The sequence below is a fragment of the Maylandia zebra genome, unplaced genomic scaffold (assembly GCF_041146795.1).
Source record: "Maylandia zebra isolate NMK-2024a unplaced genomic scaffold, Mzebra_GT3a scaffold31, whole genome shotgun sequence".
NCBI classification, from domain to species: Eukaryota; Metazoa; Chordata; class Actinopteri; order Cichliformes; family Cichlidae; genus Maylandia; species Maylandia zebra.
The window spans coordinates 70,001-95,891 of record NW_027490061.1 but is presented as its reverse complement, the minus strand read 5'-3'; the positions used below and the strand labels follow the sequence as shown (position 1 = coordinate 95,891).

The window sequence follows — 25,891 nt, the reverse complement described above, 5'->3', positions numbered from 1 at the left end:
ATCTCCTGGTCCACACACGGCTTCAGGGTGCACTGTACAAGGGAAGAAGAAATGCATCATTGGTTACCAAAATAAAACAGTGTCTTTCTGCCTGTGTCATTCTGTTTGGTTTCTTTGAGCGTTTGTTTCTTAAATACACAGCAAGTGTCACTCTCTCTCTCTCTCTCTCTGTCACACACACACACACACACACACACACCCCAAAGCACACACACCAAAGCGCACACACACACACACACACACACACACACACACACACACAGACACTGTGAGGTCTGCAGTTCAAAATTTGAATCTCAGAGCTTGGTTTTTTTGTCTCCCTCCAGTGGACAAATGCAGGTATGATTAGGGTTGGTTAGGTTAGGTTAAGGGGATTTAGCCAGAGCTTGACGGAATAAAATGGAATAACTGGGAAAGTAAGTGTCGTAGAGGGATGAAAGTGGTGTCTACGTGGGGATTTTCTGCCGCTCCGCACGCGCTGGTGAAGACCCCATGTCGATAGCACCAACGGTTCTGGACTTGGTGTAAATGGGTCCAAATTTGACGGAATAAAAAGGTCAAAGTGGCAGATAGGAGTGTCCGATCGGGCCGATTCCACCACCACTGTACTCAGCAGGCCCTGCCGGGTCGTTAGACACGCAGCATGGCAGGGATCGGTGACATAACATGTAGCAGTTTCCCTTCACAGAAGCGTCTGCAGCAGGTGGGTGGAGGAGGAGGCAGCAGAACCAGGCCTTTGGAGCACTGTGTCATCTCCTGGTCCTGATGCTTTGAATCTCCCTCTCTGTCTGTCTGTCTGTCAGTCTGTCTGTCTGTCACACACACACACACACACACACACACACACACACACACACACAGAAGCTGGTCAAGTGCTGTGCAACTGGGATTGCACCTGTCGTCCACAGGAGGGCGCCTAGCTGGGAAGTCCAGTACATTCCATATTAAAGTTGTTGCAAGTGCATTTTTTGTGTAAAAGACAGACACACACACACACACACACACACACACACACACACACACACAGTAAGGTCTGAAGTGCAAAATTTGAATTACATTCCTTTGTATCTCTCCCTCTCTCTCTCTCTCTCTCTCTCTCTGTCTCTCTCTCTCTCTGTCAACACACACACACACACACACTCACACACACCAAAGCACACAGACAGAAGCTGGTCACAACTGCTGTGCAACTGGGATTGAACCAGGGGGGCTCCCTCTGCTGGCTCAATGCGGTACAAAGTGTCAGAAGCTGTTAGATATCTGCTTTTGACAATCAATTGCACCTGTCATCCACAGGAGGGCGCCTAGCTGGGAAGTCCAGTACATTCCATATTAAAGTTGTTGCAAGTGCATTTTTTGTGTAAAAGACAGACACACAAACACACACACACACACACACACACACACACACACACACTGTAAGGTCTGAAGTGCAAAATTTGAATTACATTCCTTTGTATCTCTCCCTCTCTCTCTCTCTCTCTCTCTCTCTCTGTCTCTCTCTCTCTCTCTCTCTCTCTGTCAACACACACACACACACACACACACACACACACACACACACACACACACACACTGTAAGGTCTGAAGTGCAAAATTTGAATTACATTCCTTTGTATCTCTCCCTCTCTCTCTCTCTCTCTCTCTCTCTGTCTCTCTCTCTCTCTCTCTGTCAACACACACACACACACACACACACACACACACGCTCAATGGAGTATAAAATAAAGACCGGGGCAGTTCTCTCACTGGAGTCTCTTAGAGTGGAGGCTGCCCTTGCTAGCAAGAAGTTCTGTGTGTTTCTCTTCTCTGAGTCTTTACTGAAGAAGTGTTTTATAACATTTTCCTTAACAACTGACATGTGTTTTTTGTGTAAAAGAGAGAGAGACACACACACACACACACACACTCACACTCAGCGGCTCAGAGATGAGGGAAAAACAACAGAAATCAGGATAGATTTTAATGTCAGGAGATGCCCTGTGATGCTGGGGCCATTGTGTAAGATTGGAATGTGTACCAGTGGCTGGTGGGTGGTCCTTGAAGGTCCCGGGAGGAGGCGGCGAGGAGGCAGCGGGTGGCTGGGCTTGAGCTGTGGATCAGGGACGTCATTAATTCTGCCTGGTGCTGCGTGTGCCCTGTGCAGCTTGGATGTCTGCCGCTGACGCTCTGTGGTTCCTGTTCTGCTGATCTCCTGGTCCACACACGGCTTCAGGGTGCACTGTACAAGGGAAGAAGAAATGCATCATTGGTTACCAAAATAAAACAGTGTCTTTCTGCCTGTGTCATTCTGTTTGGTTTCTTTGAGCGTTTGTTTCTTAAATACACAGCAAGTGTCACTCTCTCTCTCTCTGTCACACACACACACACACACACACCAAAGCACACACACCAAAGCACACACACCAAAGCACACACACACACACACACACACACACACTGTGTATCATCACTGATTTCTATAATCCACATAATCCAGATTCGATTTGGTGCAATTTTTACTCAGAAAGTGAGAGATCTTATAATTCTGATCATTTATCAGTACTGACACTAAACTTTATCAGAGATGTGACCATCACAGCACATGCCATTGTGTCAAAGTAACTGAGAATAAAAAAATAAAAAAATAAAAACATAAAGGAGATTTTCCTGGCATGGATTTTATAGCAGATAACCTTAAAAATATTCTGCAATTATACCTAATTTGAAAAAGTTTACATTTCTTCAGTATTAAACAGCAGAAATTAAGCTTTATTATCCGACGTCATTTACAAAGGAAAGAAAAGACAGCGGCCGCCAGCGCTGTAAACAACCGTAGACTGATGGGTAATAAGCGAATGAGTAATGCAGAAAACACATGTTTGAGATGGGAAACTTTTCTTGAAGTTTCTCTCACAGTTCACTCACAGCTGTGGGTTTTATCGTGTTGGAAGCAAAACAGCAAAAGTAAGAAGGAATTAAGGATGATATTAGCCCCCACGCCGACTAAGCTAATTCTGATGCGTCGGTCCGCTCTGTTTACGTTTTCGTGTGGAATGCGTTTCCTGCTCTCATTTGCTGGTTGTTGTTGAAATAGTTTTGTGAGCTTTAACCTGAGATTCTGGCGTTTCTGGTAAAACACATTTATATTCATTCAATTCAGGATTTAATGAATCGATATCGCTTCATTCAAGCTACTCACCCGTCTCTATCCACCTCCACGTCCAGCTCGACCACGGACAGAGGTCCCGCCCCGACTATCTCTGATTGGTTTAGACCACGAAGGGGAATGACGTGTGTCTGTTGTTGAACACATGGACGTCTGTCGCTTGGCGAGCGATCGGGTGGTTTAGCGAGTGTCAGCCTCTTAAGTTTAAGACAAGCCCGGCTGCTTTTTAAGCGACGCGGCGCTAGCTACCCAGCTAGCTCAGTACACAGGAACTACTTCCGGTAGTTATACAAAATAAAAGCGTCCCCCATTATAATCCGCTATAATGCCATACTTCCGCTGCGCGCGCCGTTGATATATACCTTGGCTTTACATTAATTGTGAGAAAACAAAACAAACAAATAACTCACCGTTGAGTCGATTGTGAGGTAGTGTAAAGACGAATGAATCGGCTGGGTTATTGCACGCTGTCAACTGGTCTGTAGTGTAGGATTTGTCGATATCTGACAAGTAGGCCAACCACAGGGACACAGCGGCCGCCTCCATTACTCCCGACATACCACTAGAGTGAGCCAGCACACCACAAATGAAGTTTTCTTGTTCTCCATTCATTTCAATGGGAAAAAACTTGCATTAAAATATTCATATTTAAAAAACTATAGAAGTAATAAACACCAAAAGTCATAGCAACTCATTCCAGCTCCAGCCGCACACAATGATATATCATATGTGAACCTTGTCTCAAAACTGTGGGGCGAGTTAAGGTCCAAAATAAACACCAAAAGTCATAGCAATTAGATGGAGTCATTGCTTTGGCAATGACTCCATCTAATGGTTAAATTTCTGAACTGCAGGCTCAGTAAGTAAGTAAGTAAGTAAGTAAGTAAACTTTATTCATTAAGCGCTTTTCACAGACAGACATTCACAAAGCAGCAGTGATGAGACGCAGGTCTTGCGTCCATGACTGCCCTCGCGAGTTAAAGACAGCTGCAGTGTTTGTGTTTTCTAACTCAGGTGTCTCAGCTGAAGAACTGCGGGGTGATTTTAAGAAATCCCCTGTCAATTGGTTATGAGCAAAAATTGTTTCTATAAAAAAAAAAACCCAGTTTCAACCGTAACGTGAAGTACACATTTTATTATTTTTTTCCTTTTAGTGAAAGGAAACAGCCGTCGCCGGTATGCTAGTGCGCACGCTCCACCCCCTCCTACGCCTCTTTCCCCCCCTTCTTTTTGCTTTGTAAATAAACAGAAATGTGACTTTTGCTTCATAAACAGTTTGACAAACAAGTGGTGCCTGCAGGGTGTATATTCATGGTATAACCGGCATAAACACAGCCTCACTTCGTGTGTGATTGTGCAGGAAATACAACTGTGCGCTCAGCTTCGAAAAAGGACCGCATCTATCCATTTATCCTCATCTCACCTCTATGTATGTGCTCTCTTTGAGCGCAGGTGCGGCTCTTTGCTGTGACACATCTCTAATGTAGTCTAGACGCTCCGGCGCCAGGGGTCATCGGGTGACACACACACACACACACAAACAACAAGTAACACAACATGGACCATGAACTCTGCGTGACTCAACTATACCAAGACAGTTCACCTATTACGAGCCTTTAAAGTAAGCTTATTGCTAAATAGTCTTGATATTTAATCAACAGGTAAGGTAACACCTGATTCTGTTCACATGGACGGAGTTTTTTCAGTGCTAAATAGTCTGCACATCCCGGCTCTTATTATTTATTTTGCTGCGTTATTTTGCAAAATTATCTAATCTAAAAATAAACTACATAAATGAGTGCGATGCAATATTTTGCTCTTGGTGTTTTCAGTCCTTTATGTCCATCTTATGTGTCCTTTTTTTCTGTTATCAATCAACCAACCGATCATTCGATTAAAGGCCTGTCAACGGGCTTCGTAAAGGTTCTTTTAAGGTCACCAGAAAGCTACATAAAAGACTGCACCTGCACCTGCACCAAAGTTCTTTTTTTTTTCTCTCTATCTCCGAACATTGTTGCATTTTAAAACCTTCTTCAGTGAGCTATAAATATGAGGCGCTCCAAACACACTCTCAGTTTTACTTCTGCCAAAAAATGACCACAATGCCGAGACAACTGGAGGTCCAGAACTCGATCCTCACTGGTGGGGACAGCTTTAACATGTGGCACGACTACCTGAATCTGAGCCAAGTGTTCGAGAAACTGTGCAGCAACCGTGAGGTTGATAACCGAGACACCGAGCGTCCAAAGAAGGGACAAGCGCCCCCTTGGAGTAAGGTCCACACTTCCACTCGGGGGAAGAAATCCTCCAAAAACTCATCACAGTCCAGTCCGACCAGCAGCGCGTCGGACACCAGCAGCAGCGCCTCATCCTCGGACTACTGCCGCTTATGCAAGCAGAACGGGGAGACTCCGAGGGTGTACCTATCTCACAAGCTCAAATCAGACGACGGGATAGTTTTCTGCCCCGTCCTCCGGAACTACACTTGCCCGATCTGCGAAGCCACCGGTGACAGCGCTCACACACGCAAGTACTGCCCGCAGATGAAGTGCGAGGCTGCTGGGAGGATGCAGACGGTAGGCAAGTTCTGGTAGCTGCTGAAAACTGAAGCTGCGAGAAACTGTACATATTTACCGAACTGTTTGGGGTATGTGTTCGTGTTGGCAGAGACCGTTTCAGTTCCAAAGACTGTTTCAAGTTTGACTGTCAAACACTCCGCTGCAGTCTGCAGCAAGGAGCTCTCATCCAGCACATCTGTGGAGCCCCGAGCCGGGGTGAGCGCTCTCAAACCTCGGAAAAAATTAAACTCTTTAAAGTCCTCGAGTGTTTATTGTTGTTGTTATTGTTGTTGTTGTTGTTTAATATGATACAATTTCGGGGGTACTTCATAGGTCACAAGTGAAACACTAAAGTGGCTAACCTTTCTGTGGAATTAAATAGATTTCTAAAAATGTGCCCATAGTGTCAGTGCGCGAGTCTTTTAGTTAAAATGCATATGCTATATTATCCCTCATGTCAGACAGATTATTCGACAAAAACGTCAGTATTTTGTCTTTTTTTTTTTTTTTTTTTTTTTTTTTTTGGTATTATAGAAAATTTTTAACTCACATGCAACTCTTCCACTTGAAGTTACAGATGTACCTGAACTCACCAGAGAACATGCGTCATAAAAAAATAATTAAATTAAATTAAAAGTAACACTTCAAGGCAAAAGTGAAACGATTATGTGAAGTGAGAAATTGAATTAAGGTTCAATAGTTTTAGTTTCAAAATAGAGGGGCTGGGGAAATACAGTATACAAGGTCAAAACAGAGTTTGTACAAGTTTGTACAAAGACAGCTGCAGTGTTTGTGTTTTCTAACTCAGGTGTCTCAGCTGAAGAACTGCGGGGTGATTTTAAGAAATCCCCTGTCAATTGGTTATGAGCAAAAATTGTTTCTATAAAATAAAAATTAAAAAAACACAAAAAAAACCCCAGTTTCAACCGTAACGTGAAGTACACATTTTATTATTTTTTTCCTTTTAGTGAAAGGAAACAGCCGTCGCCGGTATGCTAGTGCGCACGCTCCACCCCCTCCTACGCCTCTTTCCCCCCCTTCTTTTTGCTTTGTAAATAAACAGAAATGTGACTTTTGCTTCATAAACAGTTTGACAAACAAGTGGTGCCTGCAGGGTGTATATTCATGGTATAACCGGCATAAACACAGCCTCACTTCGTGTGTGATTGTGCAGGAAATACAACTGTGCGCTCAGCTTCGAAAAAGGACCGCATCTATCCATTTATCCTCATCTCACCTCTATGTATGTGCTCTCTTTGAGCGCAGGTGCGGCTCTTTGCTGTGACACATCTCTAATGTAGTCTAGACGCTCCGGCGCCAGGGGTCATCGGGTGACACACACACACACACACAAACAACAAGTAACACAACATGGACCATGAACTCTGCGTGACTCAACTATACCAAGACAGTTCACCTATTACGAGCCTTTAAAGTAAGCTTATTGCTAAATAGTCTTGATATTTAATCAACAGGTAAGGTAACACCTGATTCTGTTCACATGGACGGAGTTTTTTCAGTGCTAAATAGTCTGCACATCCCGGCTCTTATTATTTATTTTGCTGCGTTATTTTGCAAAATTATCTAATCTAAAAATAAACTACATAAATGAGTGCGATGCAATATTTGCTCTTGGTGTTTTCAGTCCTTTATGTCCATCTTATGTGTCCTTTTTTTCTGTTATCAATCAACCAACCGATCATTCGATTAAAGGCCTGTCAACGGGCTTCGTAAAGGTTCTTTTAAGGTCACCAGAAAGCTACATAAAAGACTGCACCTGCACCTGCACCAAAGTTCTTTTTTTTTTCTCTCTATCTCCGAACATTGTTGCATTTTAAAACCTTCTTCAGTGAGCTATAAATAGGTCACAAGTGAAACACTAAAGTGGCTAACCTTTCTGTGGAATTAAATAGATTTCTAAAAATGTGCCCATAGTGTCAGTACAGGATTGTGAACATCGCAACGCAAAGTTTTTGATTTCTCTCAAAACATATATTTCTTTTCATGTTGAACAGATAATATCTTTAATTTGAGTCAAAGTGATTTGCACTTGAACACGCCCACCAGAAATAGACCGGGACCCATTTTTATTCTGCATGGCTGCTGGAAACATCATGTCACATCTTTGATTAATTTCATCTGAAAATAAACGTAAGTAAAGCCAAGTGTGTTACAAAAGCTTTTATAATTTGTATTGCCAAAATCGCAGAAAATAACCCCATTTAAGCTGGGTCGACAGCCACCCCTAATTTTTGCATGATTGTAGCTGCTAGCTATAAGCTAGCTAGCTATCCTGCGCAACGTTAGAACTGGTTACCAGAAACCGACCATCACAGTCGGGAATACAAGTTAGTATACTGGTAAAAAACGGCTTTTTGCCTAACTAGCTAGCGTTACCACGATGCATCGGTGGTGGATAAAGCTAGCTAGCATAAGTTCATAGTTCATAACATTCATAGTATAACTCCGTGCTCCGCTTCGTTTGAATTTTTCTGGTGAGCTCGCGGTTTCTAGACACAAGCTTGTGTTTGTGCGCGCACGTTTGTCTCTCTTCATATAAATATCTGTGTGTTATGTGTGTGTACACCGAGCGCAAAAGATAATTATTAATGTGCATGATTTAGAGACAGAAATAACAAGCCAGCATATAAGATCAATGACATAAGACTAATTCCTTCAATTGACTTTCAGGCGCAGCTCGGAAAAATGTGCATTTTCTGAAGAAATTTTAATTTTAACAGCAAAAAATTGACCCTATGCCAAACTTAGTCGCTAATGGCTGGTCTGTAGACTGTTTGGTATGTCATGTTACGTATTTCTTGGTTTTTCTATGTAATGTGTTTTATAGAGAAGTAACATTATTCTTTTTTTTCTGTATGCTTTCAGAACCACAGATCGCTCCATCCATTCCATGGCTGAAGCATACATTTTCATTTAATCTGAACAGGTATCATTTTGCATTTACACTGCACATCCTTTTTAAACATTTCATAATAATCTAGACTCTCCCTCATTATCCTCTCATTCACCTTGCTGATGTGTTGAGGACTTGATAAAAGAATACATGGTATGTCCATATCTGTTCTGTCTCTACATGAGATGCAGTCTCTTGATGTAAATTTGACAACTCTGCTATTAAATGCAGTGATTAATGTAGGACAGCAACGATTAATCAACTCATCAAGTTAATATCTTAGGGTTCTGTATTGTTTTCTTTTTTTTTCTTGGGCTTTGTGGAACATTTATGAAAATGTTCCACCATTGATTTAATTTAATGATTATGCAATTCACAATCTGATTAGTCAAATAATTGTTCTAATAGTCTGTGACCAAACAACTATCAAAATAGTAGTTTATTATGGTCAAAGATTTATCAGGTGTGCCAGACTTCAATTCTTCACTTGTACATTTTGTTCCATATTTTACCTCAAGATATCCCAGAAAGATGAAGCTGAGGAAGAGCTGCAGAGTACCACCATGGCACTCTTCGTCTTCAGGGACAACTCAAGCCTCCTACATCAGCCTCGAGACATCGGGATAATCATTGATGGTGTGGAAGTCCTGAATGAGTTGCCTTCTGTGGCAGCTGGAGTGGCAATGGTCTTTGGACTCTGTTATGCTCTTAATATGGAATATCCACGAGGATTCAGGTTCACCTTTGAGGCTCTTCAAAAGATTATGATGGAGCTTGACTTTAACAAGATGACCTCTAAGATTCGCAAACTTAATTGTGAACTTAACACTGCACAGTAGTGTGTTTGCATGCATGTGTGCATGTGTATGTGCACATGCATGTGCATGTGTGCTTGGTTATTTTGCTTGGTTGGCCTGCAGTGGTATTCTACATTCAAAATTTATAAGAACACCCATTTGAAAGGGAGATTTAAGTTGATTTCATTGATACATGTGTAGATTTTTTTTTTTTTTTTACATTGTACAGGCACAGTGCACATATAAACATTTTTGAGTACTTGCAAATTGGTTTAAAAATAGTTTTTATAATGGTTTTATGCCAGTTTTAGACAGGTTGCAGGTTTTATACTGGTTTTCAAAAGATTGCAGGTTTTATACTGGTTTTCAAAAGATTGCAGGTTTTATAAAACAAACATTTCTCTAATCATTTCTGCCGTAGCACTAAATCTGTATATTACTAATCCTCTCTATTGATTATAGTTAAAATGGTTTGGAACAATAAATAATTTTGAAATAATTGGTTGGCCAACTGTCTTGTTTTTTATAGGAAATGCAGAGCATTTTTGAACTGAAATGAAATGTAAAAAATATAGTTTGAATATATGTAAATCAATTACCTGGCTTCAACACAAACATATTAGTTCATGTTAATTTGGTTCGATGTGAATACATTAGGTTGGTTAAATTTCAATATATTAGCTTGGTTCAATAATTAAAATATGGTTCTATGTAAAAAAATCAATTTGGATCAATGCAAAATTTAAAGTTTCAGTCAAGTCTAGTAATATTGTTTATATCAACATAAAAGTATCAGGTCATATCAAGTGACTCAATTTGGATTCTATAAAGCCAAATATTTTGGATGTGACAACTGGACATCATTTTTTTTAATTTGAATAGGGTTATTTTTTTTTTACAGTGTAGTTTATTTCTCACAGTTTTTTAAAAATTCTCTTGCTTTATGGTTCTTAGCGCTGTTACCAGTCTTTGCATTTATCATCATTTTTTCTCTTTTTTCTTTCATGTTACACAAACATGATTACATATTGCATATGAATCAAGGTTGTGCAGAGGTGGTTGCATTTCCCAGACAATCATGCAAAATATATACATTTCTTTTTTTAAAAATGACATGGTGCGACAGGACTGTAGCACAGTAATACAGCAACATCAGAGGCAAATTCCATTCAAGTTTTGCAAGCCTAGCTTTGAACTTTATTTAAATAAACGGCAGTGACTCGTTATGACAAGGATCATTCGTAATCTCACTCAAACCATGCTGAACGGCTCTAACCCAATTAGGAACATAGGGTTGTTGTTTTTTTTGTTTTTTTTAAAAAGAAAAAAACATAACTGAACACAACAGTATGTCAGTGCAGTGACTAATCAGGCAGTACAGTTTCAGGAACCGTTTTAACTGAGGCAGGATGGCATTTTGGTTTTTAAATGGGCATTTAAAACCTGAAATAATCCTAAAGGCTTAGACAAAAAGGTGACATTTGTTTTCGAAATTGAGGTGATGGGCATCTTAGTCGCTGTCACTCCTCTCTCCTCTCTGGAGCAGCCTCTTTCCACTGGAGGGCACGGGAACCTCATGCTTCACTGAGACCTTTGACTTGCTTTTGCTGTCCTTGTCAAGCAGCTCCAAACCGTCATTGATCTTCTTCAACATCTCGTAACGCTCACGCCCACGAACAGGGAGGAGAAAAACCTCCTTGTCGTCCCCCTCAGCACTGGAGGTACATTTGGACTTCTTTGTGGATGTGGTGTCAGGAGGTGGTGCGCTCTTTCGTTTTTTCGCCTCTTTGGTGCCGCTCTCCTTCTTCTGTTTATTGTCCTCCTGTAGCTGTAACAAAGAGGGACGAAATAACAAAAAAGAGAAACATATTTGTCAAGTAATTTTACCCCCCCCCCCAAAAGTGGCATTTAACATGATGATATTCTACTGCCTTCTGGGGGAGGGAAGGAACAGCGGTTTTTCTTTTGAGTTTATATTCAAGTTTTCTCCTTCTTGCCCCCTCTGGTGTACAATTTCTTCCTTTTTCCTGTTTAAAAAGAGTTCACATATTTTGTCATTTGACTGTAAGCAGTGCAAGGAGGAGATGCTCGCTTTTTGCATGACAGTCTGCCACTTCAGTCTTCCCTTTCTTTATAAGGCTGGAAAATACTTCAGACCCCTCCTCAGGCAGTAAGGGGCCTGAGGTGGGGTCTGAACTGTGGGTACCGGTATGAGGAGAGAAGGGGGACAGGACTGGATAGTGGCTTAAAGTTAGGATTTGGTTTGATTTGAACGGTCGTCCTTCACAGTCCTCCTCCAACACTGACAAGGATTGTCCACAAAAAAACCCCAAAAAACCCCCCCAAAGAACTGGTCTCCCATTAACATTCATTCAACGTGTACACAAAGATAGACGTTTTTGGAAAAGCATATTTAATACAAAAGGAGACTTCTCAAACTAAAGAGGAGAGTATTGGCGACTGGTAACACACTGCTGCTGCGACCGACTGGAACACAAGACGACAGGTAAAAATTAAAATAACTAGCAATAATTAGGGGTTAGGTTATGGGGAAAAAGCCAGGAGAGGATGGGACAAAAGTGGAATAACTGAAAAAGTAAGAGGTGTAGAGGGCTGATGTTGGTGTCTAGGTGGGGGTTTTGGTGGGTGCCGGACGCTGTGGCGAAGAGGCCACGCCGATGGCTTCTTCGGTTCTGGAGATATGGCGAATCGGACCAAAAAGGATGGGACAAAACGGTCCCAGTCGGAGAAAGGAAGGTGCAGAGGGCCTGGGTCCACCACCACTGTACTCAGCAGGCCCTGCCGGGTCGTTAGACACGCAGCATGGCAGGGATCGGTGACATAACATGTAGCAGTTTCCCTTCACAGAAGCGTCTGCAGCAGGTGGGTGGAGGAGGAGGCAGCAGAACCAGGCCTTTGGAGCACTGTGTCATCTCCTGGTCCTGATGCTTTGAATCTCCCTCTCTGTCTGTCTGTCTGTCTGTCTGTCACACACACACACACACACACACACACACACACACACACAGAAGCTGGTCAAGTGCTGTGCAACTGGGATTGCACCTGTCGTCCACAGGAGGGCGCCTAGCTGGGAAGTCCAGTACATTCCATATTAAAGTTGTTGCAAGTGCATTTTTTGTGTAAAAGACAGACACACACACACACACACACACACACACACACACACACACACAGTAAGGTCTGAAGTGCAAAATTTGAATTACATTCCTTTGTATCTCTCCCTCTCTCTCTCTCTCTCTCTCTCTCTCTCTCTGTCAACACACACACACACACACTCACACACACCAAAGCACACAGACAGAAGCTGGTCACAACTGCTGTGCAACTGGGATTGAACCAGGGGGGCTCCCTCTGCTGGCTCAATGCGGTACAAAGTGTCAGAAGCTGTTAGATATCTGCTTTTGACAATCAATTGCACCTGTCATCCACAGGAGGGCGCCTAGCTGGGAAGTCCAGTACATTCCATATTAAAGTTGTTGCAAGTGCATTTTTTGTGTAAAAGACAGACACACACACACACACACACACACACACACACACACACACACACACACACACACTGTAAGGTCTGAAGTGCAAAATTTGAATTACATTCCTTTGTATCTCTCCCTCTCTCTCTCTCTCTGTCTCTCTCTCTCTCTCTCTCTCTCTGTCAACACACACACACACACACACACACACACACACACACACACACACACACACACACACACACACTGTAAGGTCTGAAGTGCAAAATTTGAATTACATTCCTTTGTATCTCTCCCTCTCTCTCTCTCTCTGTCTCTCTCTCTCTCTCTCTGTCAACACACACACGCACACACACACGCTCAATGGAGTATAAAATAAAGACCGGGGCAGTTCTCTCACTGGAGTCTCTTAGAGTGGAGGCTGCCCTTGCTAGCAAGAAGTTCTGTGTGTTTCTCTTCTCTGAGTCTTTACTGAAGAAGTGTTTTATAACATTTTCCTTAACAACTGACATGTGTTTTTTGTGTAAAAGAGAGAGAGACACACACACACACACACACACACACACACACTCACACTCAGCGGCTCAGAGATGAGGGAAAAACAACAGAAATCAGGATAGATTTTAATGTCAGGAGATGCCCTGTGATGCTGGGGCCATTGTGTAAGATTGGAATGTGTACCAGTGGCTGGTGGGTGGTCCTTGAAGGTCCCGGGAGGAGGCGGCGAGGAGGCAGCGGGTGGCTGGGCTTGAGCTGTGGATCAGGGACGTCATTAATTCTGCCTGGTGCTGCGTGTGCCCTGTGCAGCTTGGATGTCTGCCGCTGACGCTCTGTGGTTCCTGTTCTGCTGATCTCCTGGTCCACACACGGCTTCAGGGTGCACTGTACAAGGGAAGAAGAAATGCATCATTGGTTACCAAAATAAAACAGTGTCTTTCTGCCTGTGTCATTCTGTTTGGTTTCTTTGAGCGTTTGTTTCTTAAATACACAGCAAGTGTCACTCTCTCTCTCTCTCTCTCTGTCACACACACACACACACACACACACACCCCAAAGCACACACACCAAAGCGCACACACACACACACACACACACACACACACACACACACACAGACACTGTGAGGTCTGCAGTTCAAAATTTGAATCTCAGAGCTTGGTTTTTTTGTCTCCCTCCAGTGGACAAATGCAGGTATGATTAGGGTTGGTTAGGTTAGGTTAAGGGGATTTAGCCAGAGCTTGACGGAATAAAATGGAATAACTGGGAAAGTAAGTGTCGTAGAGGGATGAAAGTGGTGTCTACGTGGGGATTTTCTGCCGCTCCGCACGCGCTGGTGAAGACCCCATGTCGATAGCACCAACGGTTCTGGACTTGGTGTAAATGGGTCCAAATTTGACGGAATAAAAAGGTCAAAGTGGCAGATAGGAGTGTCCGATCGGGCCGATTCCACCACCACTGTACTCAGCAGGCCCTGCCGGGTCGTTAGACACGCAGCATGGCAGGGATCGGTGACATAACATGTAGCAGTTTCCCTTCACAGAAGCGTCTGCAGCAGGTGGGTGGAGGAGGAGGCAGCAGAACCAGGCCTTTGGAGCACTGTGTCATCTCCTGGTCCTGATGCTTTGAATCTCCCTCTCTGTCTGTCTGTCTGTCAGTCTGTCTGTCTGTCACACACACACACACACACACACACACACACACACACACACAGAAGCTGGTCAAGTGCTGTGCAACTGGGATTGCACCTGTCGTCCACAGGAGGGCGCCTAGCTGGGAAGTCCAGTACATTCCATATTAAAGTTGTTGCAAGTGCATTTTTTGTGTAAAAGACAGACACACACACACACACACACACACACACACACACACACACACAGTAAGGTCTGAAGTGCAAAATTTGAATTACATTCCTTTGTATCTCTCCCTCTCTCTCTCTCTCTCTCTCTCTCTGTCTCTCTCTCTCTCTGTCAACACACACACACACACACACTCACACACACCAAAGCACACAGACAGAAGCTGGTCACAACTGCTGTGCAACTGGGATTGAACCAGGGGGGCTCCCTCTGCTGGCTCAATGCGGTACAAAGTGTCAGAAGCTGTTAGATATCTGCTTTTGACAATCAATTGCACCTGTCATCCACAGGAGGGCGCCTAGCTGGGAAGTCCAGTACATTCCATATTAAAGTTGTTGCAAGTGCATTTTTTGTGTAAAAGACAGACACACAAACACACACACACACACACACACACACACACACACACACTGTAAGGTCTGAAGTGCAAAATTTGAATTACATTCCTTTGTATCTCTCCCTCTCTCTCTCTCTCTCTCTCTCTCTCTGTCTCTCTCTCTCTCTCTCTCTCTCTGTCAACACACACACACACACACACACACACACACACACACACACACACACACACACTGTAAGGTCTGAAGTGCAAAATTTGAATTACATTCCTTTGTATCTCTCCCTCTCTCTCTCTCTCTCTCTCTCTCTGTCTCTCTCTCTCTCTCTCTGTCAACACACACACACACACACACACACACACACACGCTCAATGGAGTATAAAATAAAGACCGGGGCAGTTCTCTCACTGGAGTCTCTTAGAGTGGAGGCTGCCCTTGCTAGCAAGAAGTTCTGTGTGTTTCTCTTCTCTGAGTCTTTACTGAAGAAGTGTTTTATAACATTTTCCTTAACAACTGACATGTGTTTTTTGTGTAAAAGAGAGAGAGACACACACACACACACACACACTCACACTCAGCGGCTCAGAGATGAGGGAAAAACAACAGAAATCAGGATAGATTTTAATGTCAGGAGATGCCCTGTGATGCTGGGGCCATTGTGTAAGATTGGAATGTGTACCAGTGGCTGGTGGGTGGTCCTTGAAGGTCCCGGGAGGAGGCGGCGAGGAGGCAGCGGGTGGCTGGGCTTGAGCTGTGGATCAGGGACGTCATTAATTCTGCCTGGTGCTGCGTGTGCCCTGTGCAGCTTGGATGTCTGCCGCTGACGCTCTGTGGTTCCTGTTCTGCTGATCTCCTGGTCCACACACGGCTTCAGGGTGCACTGTACAAGGGAAGAAGAAATGCATCATTGGTTACCAAAATAAAACAGTGTCTTTCTGCCTGTGTCATTCTGTTTGGTTTCTTTGAGCGTTTGTTTCTTAAATACACAGCAAGTGTCACTCTCTCTCTCTCTGTCACACACACACACACACACACACCAAAGCACACACACCAAAGCACACACACCAAAGCACACACACACACACACACACACACACTGTGTATCATCACTGATTTCTATAATCCACATAATCCAGATTCGATTTGGTGCAATTTTTACTCAGAAAGTGAGAGATCTTATAATTCTGATCATTTATCAGTACTGACACTAAACTTTATCAGAGATGTGACCATCACAGCACATGCCATTGTGTCAAAGTAACTGAGAATAAAAAAATAAAAAAATAAAAACATAAAGGAGATTTTCCTGGCATGGATTTTATAGCAGATAACCTTAAAAATATTCTGCAATTATACCTAATTTGAAAAAGTTTACATTTCTTCAGTATTAAACAGCAGAAATTAAGCTTTATTATCCGACGTCATTTACAAAGGAAAGAAAAGACAGCGGCCGCCAGCGCTGTAAACAACCGTAGACTGATGGGTAATAAGCGAATGAGTAATGCAGAAAACACATGTTTGAGATGGGAAACTTTTCTTGAAGTTTCTCTCACAGTTCACTCACAGCTGTGGGTTTTATCGTGTTGGAAGCAAAACAGCAAAAGTAAGAAGGAATTAAGGATGATATTAGCCCCCACGCCGACTAAGCTAATTCTGATGCGTCGGTCCGCTCTGTTTACGTTTTCGTGTGGAATGCGTTTCCTGCTCTCATTTGCTGGTTGTTGTTGAAATAGTTTTGTGAGCTTTAACCTGAGATTCTGGCGTTTCTGGTAAAACACATTTATATTCATTCAATTCAGGATTTAATGAATCGATATCGCTTCATTCAAGCTACTCACCCGTCTCTATCCACCTCCACGTCCAGCTCGACCACGGACAGAGGTCCCGCCCCGACTATCTCTGATTGGTTTAGACCACGAAGGGGAATGACGTGTGTCTGTTGTTGAACACATGGACGTCTGTCGCTTGGCGAGCGATCGGGTGGTTTAGCGAGTGTCAGCCTCTTAAGTTTAAGACAAGCCCGGCTGCTTTTTAAGCGACGCGGCGCTAGCTACCCAGCTAGCTCAGTACACAGGAACTACTTCCGGTAGTTATACAAAATAAAAGCGTCCCCCATTATAATCCGCTATAATGCCATACTTCCGCTGCGCGCGCCGTTGATATATACCTTGGCTTTACATTAATTGTGAGAAAACAAAACAAACAAATAACTCACCGTTGAGTCGATTGTGAGGTAGTGTAAAGACGAATGAATCGGCTGGGTTATTGCACGCTGTCAACTGGTCTGTAGTGTAGGATTTGTCGATATCTGACAAGTAGGCCAACCACAGGGACACAGCGGCCGCCTCCATTACTCCCGACATACCACTAGAGTGAGCCAGCACACCACAAATGAAGTTTTCTTGTTCTCCATTCATTTCAATGGGAAAAAACTTGCATTAAAATATTCATATTTAAAAAACTATAGAAGTAATAAACACCAAAAGTCATAGCAACTCATTCCAGCTCCAGCCGCACACAATGATATATCATATGTGAACCTTGTCTCAAAACTGTGGGGCGAGTTAAGGTCCAAAATAAACACCAAAAGTCATAGCAATTAGATGGAGTCATTGCTTTGGCAATGACTCCATCTAATGGTTAAATTTCTGAACTGCAGGCTCAGTAAGTAAGTAAGTAAGTAAGTAAGTAAACTTTATTCATTAAGCGCTTTTCACAGACAGACATTCACAAAGCAGCAGTGATGAGACGCAGGTCTTGCGTCCATGACTGCCCTCGCGAGTTAAAGACAGCTGCAGTGTTTGTGTTTTCTAACTCAGGTGTCTCAGCTGAAGAACTGCGGGGTGATTTTAAGAAATCCCCTGTCAATTGGTTATGAGCAAAAATTGTTTCTATAAAAAAAAAAACCCAGTTTCAACCGTAACGTGAAGTACACATTTTATTATTTTTTTCCTTTTAGTGAAAGGAAACAGCCGTCGCCGGTATGCTAGTGCGCACGCTCCACCCCCTCCTACGCCTCTTTCCCCCCCTTCTTTTTGCTTTGTAAATAAACAGAAATGTGACTTTTGCTTCATAAACAGTTTGACAAACAAGTGGTGCCTGCAGGGTGTATATTCATGGTATAACCGGCATAAACACAGCCTCACTTCGTGTGTGATTGTGCAGGAAATACAACTGTGCGCTCAGCTTCGAAAAAGGACCGCATCTATCCATTTATCCTCATCTCACCTCTATGTATGTGCTCTCTTTGAGCGCAGGTGCGGCTCTTTGCTGTGACACATCTCTAATGTAGTCTAGACGCTCCGGCGCCAGGGGTCATCGGGTGACACACACACACACACACAAACAACAAGTAACACAACATGGACCATGAACTCTGCGTGACTCAACTATACCAAGACAGTTCACCTATTACGAGCCTTTAAAGTAAGCTTATTGCTAAATAGTCTTGATATTTAATCAACAGGTAAGGTAACACCTGATTCTGTTCACATGGACGGAGTTTTTTCAGTGCTAAATAGTCTGCACATCCCGGCTCTTATTATTTATTTTGCTGCGTTATTTTGCAAAATTATCTAATCTAAAAATAAACTACATAAATGAGTGCGATGCAATATTTTGCTCTTGGTGTTTTCAGTCCTTTATGTCCATCTTATGTGTCCTTTTTTTCTGTTATCAATCAACCAACCGATCATTCGATTAAAGGCCTGTCAACGGGCTTCGTAAAGGTTCTTTTAAGGTCACCAGAAAGCTACATAAAAGACTGCACCTGCACCTGCACCAAAGTTCTTTTTTTTTTCTCTCTATCTCCGAACATTGTTGCATTTTAAAACCTTCTTCAGTGAGCTATAAATATGAGGCGCTCCAAACACACTCTCAGTTTTACTTCTGCCAAAAAATGACCACAATGCCGAGACAACTGGAGGTCCAGAACTCGATCCTCACTGGTGGGGACAGCTTTAACATGTGGCACGACTACCTGAATCTGAGCCAAGTGTTCGAGAAACTGTGCAGCAACCGTGAGGTTGATAACCGAGACACCGAGCGTCCAAAGAAGGGACAAGCGCCCCCTTGGAGTAAGGTCCACACTTCCACTCGGGGGAAGAAATCCTCCAAAAACTCATCACAGTCCAGTCCGACCAGCAGCGCGTCGGACACCAGCAGCAGCGCCTCATCCTCGGACTACTGCCGCTTATGCAAGCAGAACGGGGAGACTCCGAGGGTGTACCTATCTCACAAGCTCAAATCAGACGACGGGATAGTTTTCTGCCCCGTCCTCCGGAACTACACTTGCCCGATCTGCGAAGCCACCGGTGACAGCGCTCACACACGCAAGTACTGCCCGCAGATGAAGTGCGAGGCTGCTGGGAGGATGCAGACGGTAGGCAAGTTCTGGTAGCTGCTGAAAACTGAAGCTGCGAGAAACTGTACATATTTACCGAACTGTTTGGGGTATGTGTTCGTGTTGGCAGAGACCGTTTCAGTTCCAAAGACTGTTTCAAGTTTGACTGTCAAACACTCCGCTGCAGTCTGCAGCAAGGAGCTCTCATCCAGCACATCTGTGGAGCCCCGAGCCGGGGTGAGCGCTCTCAAACCTCGGAAAAAATTAAACTCTTTAAAGTCCTCGAGTGTTTATTGTTGTTGTTATTGTTGTTGTTGTTGTTTAATATGATACAATTTCGGGGGTACTTCATAGGTCACAAGTGAAACACTAAAGTGGCTAACCTTTCTGTGGAATTAAATAGATTTCTAAAAATGTGCCCATAGTGTCAGTGCGCGAGTCTTTTAGTTAAAATGCATATGCTATATTATCCCTCATGTCAGACAGATTATTCGACAAAAACGTCAGTATTTTGTCTTTTTTTTTTTTTTTTTTTTTTTTTTTTTGGTATTATAGAAAATTTTTAACTCACATGCAACTCTTCCACTTGAAGTTACAGATGTACCTGAACTCACCAGAGAACATGCGTCATAAAAAAATAATTAAATTAAATTAAAAGTAACACTTCAAGGCAAAAGTGAAACGATTATGTGAAGTGAGAAATTGAATTAAGGTTCAATAGTTTTAGTTTCAAAATAGAGGGGCTGGGGAAATACAGTATACAAGGTCAAAACAGAGTTTGTACAAGTTTGTACAAAGACAGCTGCAGTGTTTGTGTTTTCTAACTCAGGTGTCTCAGCTGAAGAACTGCGGGGTGATTTTAAGAAATCCCCTGTCAATTGGTTATGAGCAAAAATTGTTTCTATAAAATAAAAATTAAAAAAACACAAAAAAAACCCCAGTTTCAACCGTAACGTGAAGTACACATTTTATTATTTTTTTCCTTTTAGTGAAAGGAAACAGCCGTCGCCGGTATGCTAGTGCGCACGCTCCACCCCCTCCTACGCCTCTTTCCCCCCCTTCTTTTTGCTTTGTAAATAAACAGAAATGTGACTTTTGCTTCATAAACAGTTTGACAAACAAGTGGTGCCTGCAGGGTGTATATTCATGGTATAACCGGCATAAACACAGCCTCACTTCGTGTGTGATTGTGCAGGAAATACAACTGTGCGCTCAGCTTCGAAAAAGGACCGCATCTATCCATTTATCCTCATCTCACCTCTATGTATGTGCTCTCTTTGAGCGCAGGTGCGGCTCTTTGCTGTGACACATCTCTAATGTAGTCTAGACGCTCCGGCGCCAGGGGTCATCGGGTGACACACACACACACACACAAACAACAAGTAACACAACATGGACCATGAACTCTGCGTGACTCAACTATACCAAGACAGTTCACCTATTACGAGCCTTTAAAGTAAGCTTATTGCTAAATAGTCTTGATATTTAATCAACAGGTAAGGTAACACCTGATTCTGTTCACATGGACGGAGTTTTTTCAGTGCTAAATAGTCTGCACATCCCGGCTCTTATTATTTATTTTGCTGCGTTATTTTGCAAAATTATCTAATCTAAAAATAAACTACATAAATGAGTGCGATGCAATATTTGCTCTTGGTGTTTTCAGTCCTTTATGTCCATCTTATGTGTCCTTTTTTTCTGTTATCAATCAACCAACCGATCATTCGATTAAAGGCCTGTCAACGGGCTTCGTAAAGGTTCTTTTAAGGTCACCAGAAAGCTACATAAAAGACTGCACCTGCACCTGCACCAAAGTTCTTTTTTTTTTCTCTCTATCTCCGAACATTGTTGCATTTTAAAACCTTCTTCAGTGAGCTATAAATAGGTCACAAGTGAAACACTAAAGTGGCTAACCTTTCTGTGGAATTAAATAGATTTCTAAAAATGTGCCCATAGTGTCAGTACAGGATTGTGAACATCGCAACGCAAAGTTTTTGATTTCTCTCAAAACATATATTTCTTTTCATGTTGAACAGATAATATCTTTAATTTGAGTCAAAGTGATTTGCACTTGAACACGCCCACCAGAAATAGACCGGGACCCATTTTTATTCTGCATGGCTGCTGGAAACATCATGTCACATCTTTGATTAATTTCATCTGAAAATAAACGTAAGTAAAGCCAAGTGTGTTACAAAAGCTTTTATAATTTGTATTGCCAAAATCGCAGAAAATAACCCCATTTAAGCTGGGTCGACAGCCACCCCTAATTTTTGCATGATTGTAGCTGCTAGCTATAAGCTAGCTAGCTATCCTGCGCAACGTTAGAACTGGTTACCAGAAACCGACCATCACAGTCGGGAATACAAGTTAGTATACTGGTAAAAAACGGCTTTTTGCCTAACTAGCTAGCGTTACCACGATGCATCGGTGGTGGATAAAGCTAGCTAGCATAAGTTCATAGTTCATAACATTCATAGTATAACTCCGTGCTCCGCTTCGTTTGAATTTTTCTGGTGAGCTCGCGGTTTCTAGACACAAGCTTGTGTTTGTGCGCGCACGTTTGTCTCTCTTCATATAAATATCTGTGTGTTATGTGTGTGTACACCGAGCGCAAAAGATAATTATTAATGTGCATGATTTAGAGACAGAAATAACAAGCCAGCATATAAGATCAATGACATAAGACTAATTCCTTCAATTGACTTTCAGGCGCAGCTCGGAAAAATGTGCATTTTCTGAAGAAATTTTAATTTTAACAGCAAAAAATTGACCCTATGCCAAACTTAGTCGCTAATGGCTGGTCTGTAGACTGTTTGGTATGTCATGTTACGTATTTCTTGGTTTTTCTATGTAATGTGTTTTATAGAGAAGTAACATTATTCTTTTTTTTCTGTATGCTTTCAGAACCACAGATCGCTCCATCCATTCCATGGCTGAAGCATACATTTTCATTTAATCTGAACAGGTATCATTTTGCATTTACACTGCACATCCTTTTTAAACATTTCATAATAATCTAGACTCTCCCTCATTATCCTCTCATTCACCTTGCTGATGTGTTGAGGACTTGATAAAAGAATACATGGTATGTCCATATCTGTTCTGTCTCTACATGAGATGCAGTCTCTTGATGTAAATTTGACAACTCTGCTATTAAATGCAGTGATTAATGTAGGACAGCAACGATTAATCAACTCATCAAGTTAATATCTTAGGGTTCTGTATTGTTTTCTTTTTTTTTCTTGGGCTTTGTGGAACATTTATGAAAATGTTCCACCATTGATTTAATTTAATGATTATGCAATTCACAATCTGATTAGTCAAATAATTGTTCTAATAGTCTGTGACCAAACAACTATCAAAATAGTAGTTTATTATGGTCAAAGATTTATCAGGTGTGCCAGACTTCAATTCTTCACTTGTACATTTTGTTCCATATTTTACCTCAAGATATCCCAGAAAGATGAAGCTGAGGAAGAGCTGCAGAGTACCACCATGGCACTCTTCGTCTTCAGGGACAACTCAAGCCTCCTACATCAGCCTCGAGACATCGGGATAATCATTGATGGTGTGGAAGTCCTGAATGAGTTGCCTTCTGTGGCAGCTGGAGTGGCAATGGTCTTTGGACTCTGTTATGCTCTTAATATGGAATATCCACGAGGATTCAGGTTCACCTTTGAGGCTCTTCAAAAGATTATGATGGAGCTTGACTTTAACAAGATGACCTCTAAGATTCGCAAACTTAATTGTGAACTTAACACTGCACAGTAGTGTGTTTGCATGCATGTGTGCATGTGTATGTGCACATGCATGTGCATGTGTGCTTGGTTATTTTGCTTGGTTGGCCTGCAGTGGTATTCTACATTCAAAATTTATAAGAACACCCATTTGAAAGGGAGATTTAAGTTGATTTCATTGATACATGTGTAGATTTTTTTTTTTTTTTTACATTGTACAGGCACAGTGCACATATAAACATTTTTGAGTACTTGCAAATTGGTTTAAAAATAGTTTTTATAATGGTTTTATGCCAGTTTTAGACAGGTTGCAGGTTTTATACTGGTTTTCAAAAGATTGCAGGTTTTATACTGGTTTTCAAAAGATTGCAGGTTTTATAAAACAAACATTTCTCTAATCATTTCTGCCGTAGCACTAAATCTGTATATTACTAATCCTCTCTATTGATTATAGTTAAAATGGTTTGGAACAATAAATAATTTTGAAATAATTGGTTGGCCAACTGTCTTGTTTTTTATAGGAAATGCAGAGCATTTTTGAACTGAAATGAAATGTAAAAAATATAGTTTGAATATATGTAAATCAATTACCTGGCTTCAACACAAACATATTAGTTCATGTTAATTTGGTTCGATGTGAATACATTAGGTTGGTTAAATTTCAATATATTAGCTTGGTTCAATAATTAAAATATGGTTCTATGTAAAAAAATCAATTTGGATCAATGCAAAATTTAAAGTTTCAGTCAAGTCTAGTAATATTGTTTATATCAACATAAAAGTATCAGGTCATATCAAGTGACTCAATTTGGATTCTATAAAGCCAAATATTTTGGATGTGACAACTGGACATCATTTTTTTTAATTTGAATAGGGTTATTTTTTTTTTTACAGTGTAGTTTATTTCTCACAGTTTTTTAAAAATTCTCTTGCTTTATGGTTCTTAGCGCTGTTACCAGTCTTTGCATTTATCATCATTTTTTCTCTTTTTTCTTTCATGTTACACAAACATGATTACATATTGCATATGAATCAAGGTTGTGCAGAGGTGGTTGCATTTCCCAGACAATCATGCAAAATATATACATTTCTTTTTTTAAAAATGACATGGTGCGACAGGACTGTAGCACAGTAATACAGCAACATCAGAGGCAAATTCCATTCAAGTTTTGCAAGCCTAGCTTTGAACTTTATTTAAATAAACGGCAGTGACTCGTTATGACAAGGATCATTCGTAATCTCACTCAAACCATGCTGAACGGCTCTAACCCAATTAGGAACATAGGGTTGTTGTTTTTTTTGTTTTTTTTAAAAAGAAAAAAACATAACTGAACACAACAGTATGTCAGTGCAGTGACTAATCAGGCAGTACAGTTTCAGGAACCGTTTTAACTGAGGCAGGATGGCATTTTGGTTTTTAAATGGGCATTTAAAACCTGAAATAATCCTAAAGGCTTAGACAAAAAGGTGACATTTGTTTTCGAAATTGAGGTGATGGGCATCTTAGTCGCTGTCACTCCTCTCTCCTCTCTGGAGCAGCCTCTTTCCACTGGAGGGCACGGGAACCTCATGCTTCACTGAGACCTTTGACTTGCTTTTGCTGTCCTTGTCAAGCAGCTCCAAACCGTCATTGATCTTCTTCAACATCTCGTAACGCTCACGCCCACGAACAGGGAGGAGAAAAACCTCCTTGTCGTCCCCCTCAGCACTGGAGGTACATTTGGACTTCTTTGTGGATGTGGTGTCAGGAGGTGGTGCGCTCTTTCGTTTTTTCGCCTCTTTGGTGCCGCTCTCCTTCTTCTGTTTATTGTCCTCCTGTAGCTGTAACAAAGAGGGACGAAATAACAAAAAAGAGAAACATATTTGTCAAGTAATTTTACCCCCCCCCCCAAAAGTGGCATTTAACATGATGATATTCTACTGCCTTCTGGGGGAGGGAAGGAACAGCGGTTTTTCTTTTGAGTTTATATTCAAGTTTTCTCCTTCTTGCCCCCTCTGGTGTACAATTTCTTCCTTTTTCCTGTTTAAAAAGAGTTCACATATTTTGTCATTTGACTGTAAGCAGTGCAAGGAGGAGATGCTCGCTTTTTGCATGACAGTCTGCCACTTCAGTCTTCCCTTTCTTTATAAGGCTGGAAAATACTTCAGACCCCTCCTCAGGCAGTAAGGGGCCTGAGGTGGGGTCTGAACTGTGGGTACCGGTATGAGGAGAGAAGGGGGACAGGACTGGATAGTGGCTTAAAGTTAGGATTTGGTTTGATTTGAACGGTCGTCCTTCACAGTCCTCCTCCAACACTGACAAGGATTGTCCACAAAAAAACCCCAAAAAACCCCCCCAAAGAACTGGTCTCCCATTAACATTCATTCAACGTGTACACAAAGATAGACGTTTTTGGAAAAGCATATTTAATACAAAAGGAGACTTCTCAAACTAAAGAGGAGAGTATTGGCGACTGGTAACACACTGCTGCTGCGACCGACTGGAACACAAGACGACAGGTAAAAATTAAAATAACTAGCAATAATTAGGGGTTAGGTTATGGGGAAAAAGCCAGGAGAGGATGGGACAAAAGTGGAATAACTGAAAAAGTAAGAGGTGTAGAGGGCTGATGTTGGTGTCTAGGTGGGGGTTTTGGTGGGTGCCGGACGCTGTGGCGAAGAGGCCACGCCGATGGCTTCTTCGGTTCTGGAGATATGGCGAATCGGACCA

At 42.0% G+C, this 25,891-nt stretch overlaps 2 protein-coding genes and 2 long non-coding RNA genes across 4 annotated transcripts; all 4 read left to right on the top strand.

Moving 5' to 3' along the window:
• The first annotated feature begins 5,197 nt into the window (after positions 1-5,197).
• On the top strand, positions 5,198-5,954 carry LOC143416192 (nanos homolog 2-like). The gene has a single exon (XM_076881610.1). It carries the CDS (start codon positions 5,242-5,244, stop codon positions 5,740-5,742), a length of 501 nt encoding a protein of 166 aa, XP_076737725.1. The 5' UTR covers positions 5,198-5,241; the 3' UTR covers positions 5,743-5,954.
• Positions 5,955-7,623: 1,669 nt separating this feature from the next.
• On the top strand, positions 7,624-9,916 carry LOC143416183 (uncharacterized). The gene is made up of 3 exons (XR_013096561.1): positions 7,624-7,857; positions 8,593-8,653; positions 9,139-9,916. It is a non-coding gene; the product is annotated as an uncharacterized LOC143416183 (long non-coding RNA).
• Positions 9,917-18,953: 9,037 nt separating this feature from the next.
• LOC143416193 (nanos homolog 2-like) lies at positions 18,954-19,710 on the top strand. The gene has a single exon (XM_076881611.1). The coding sequence runs from the start codon at positions 18,998-19,000 to the stop codon at positions 19,496-19,498; it is 501 nt and encodes a 166-aa protein (XP_076737726.1). The 5' UTR covers positions 18,954-18,997; the 3' UTR covers positions 19,499-19,710.
• Positions 19,711-21,379: 1,669 nt separating this feature from the next.
• LOC143416185 (uncharacterized) lies at positions 21,380-23,672 on the top strand. The gene is made up of 3 exons (XR_013096563.1): positions 21,380-21,613; positions 22,349-22,409; positions 22,895-23,672. It is a non-coding gene; the product is annotated as an uncharacterized LOC143416185 (long non-coding RNA).
• The last annotated feature ends 2,219 nt before the right edge of the window (positions 23,673-25,891 follow it).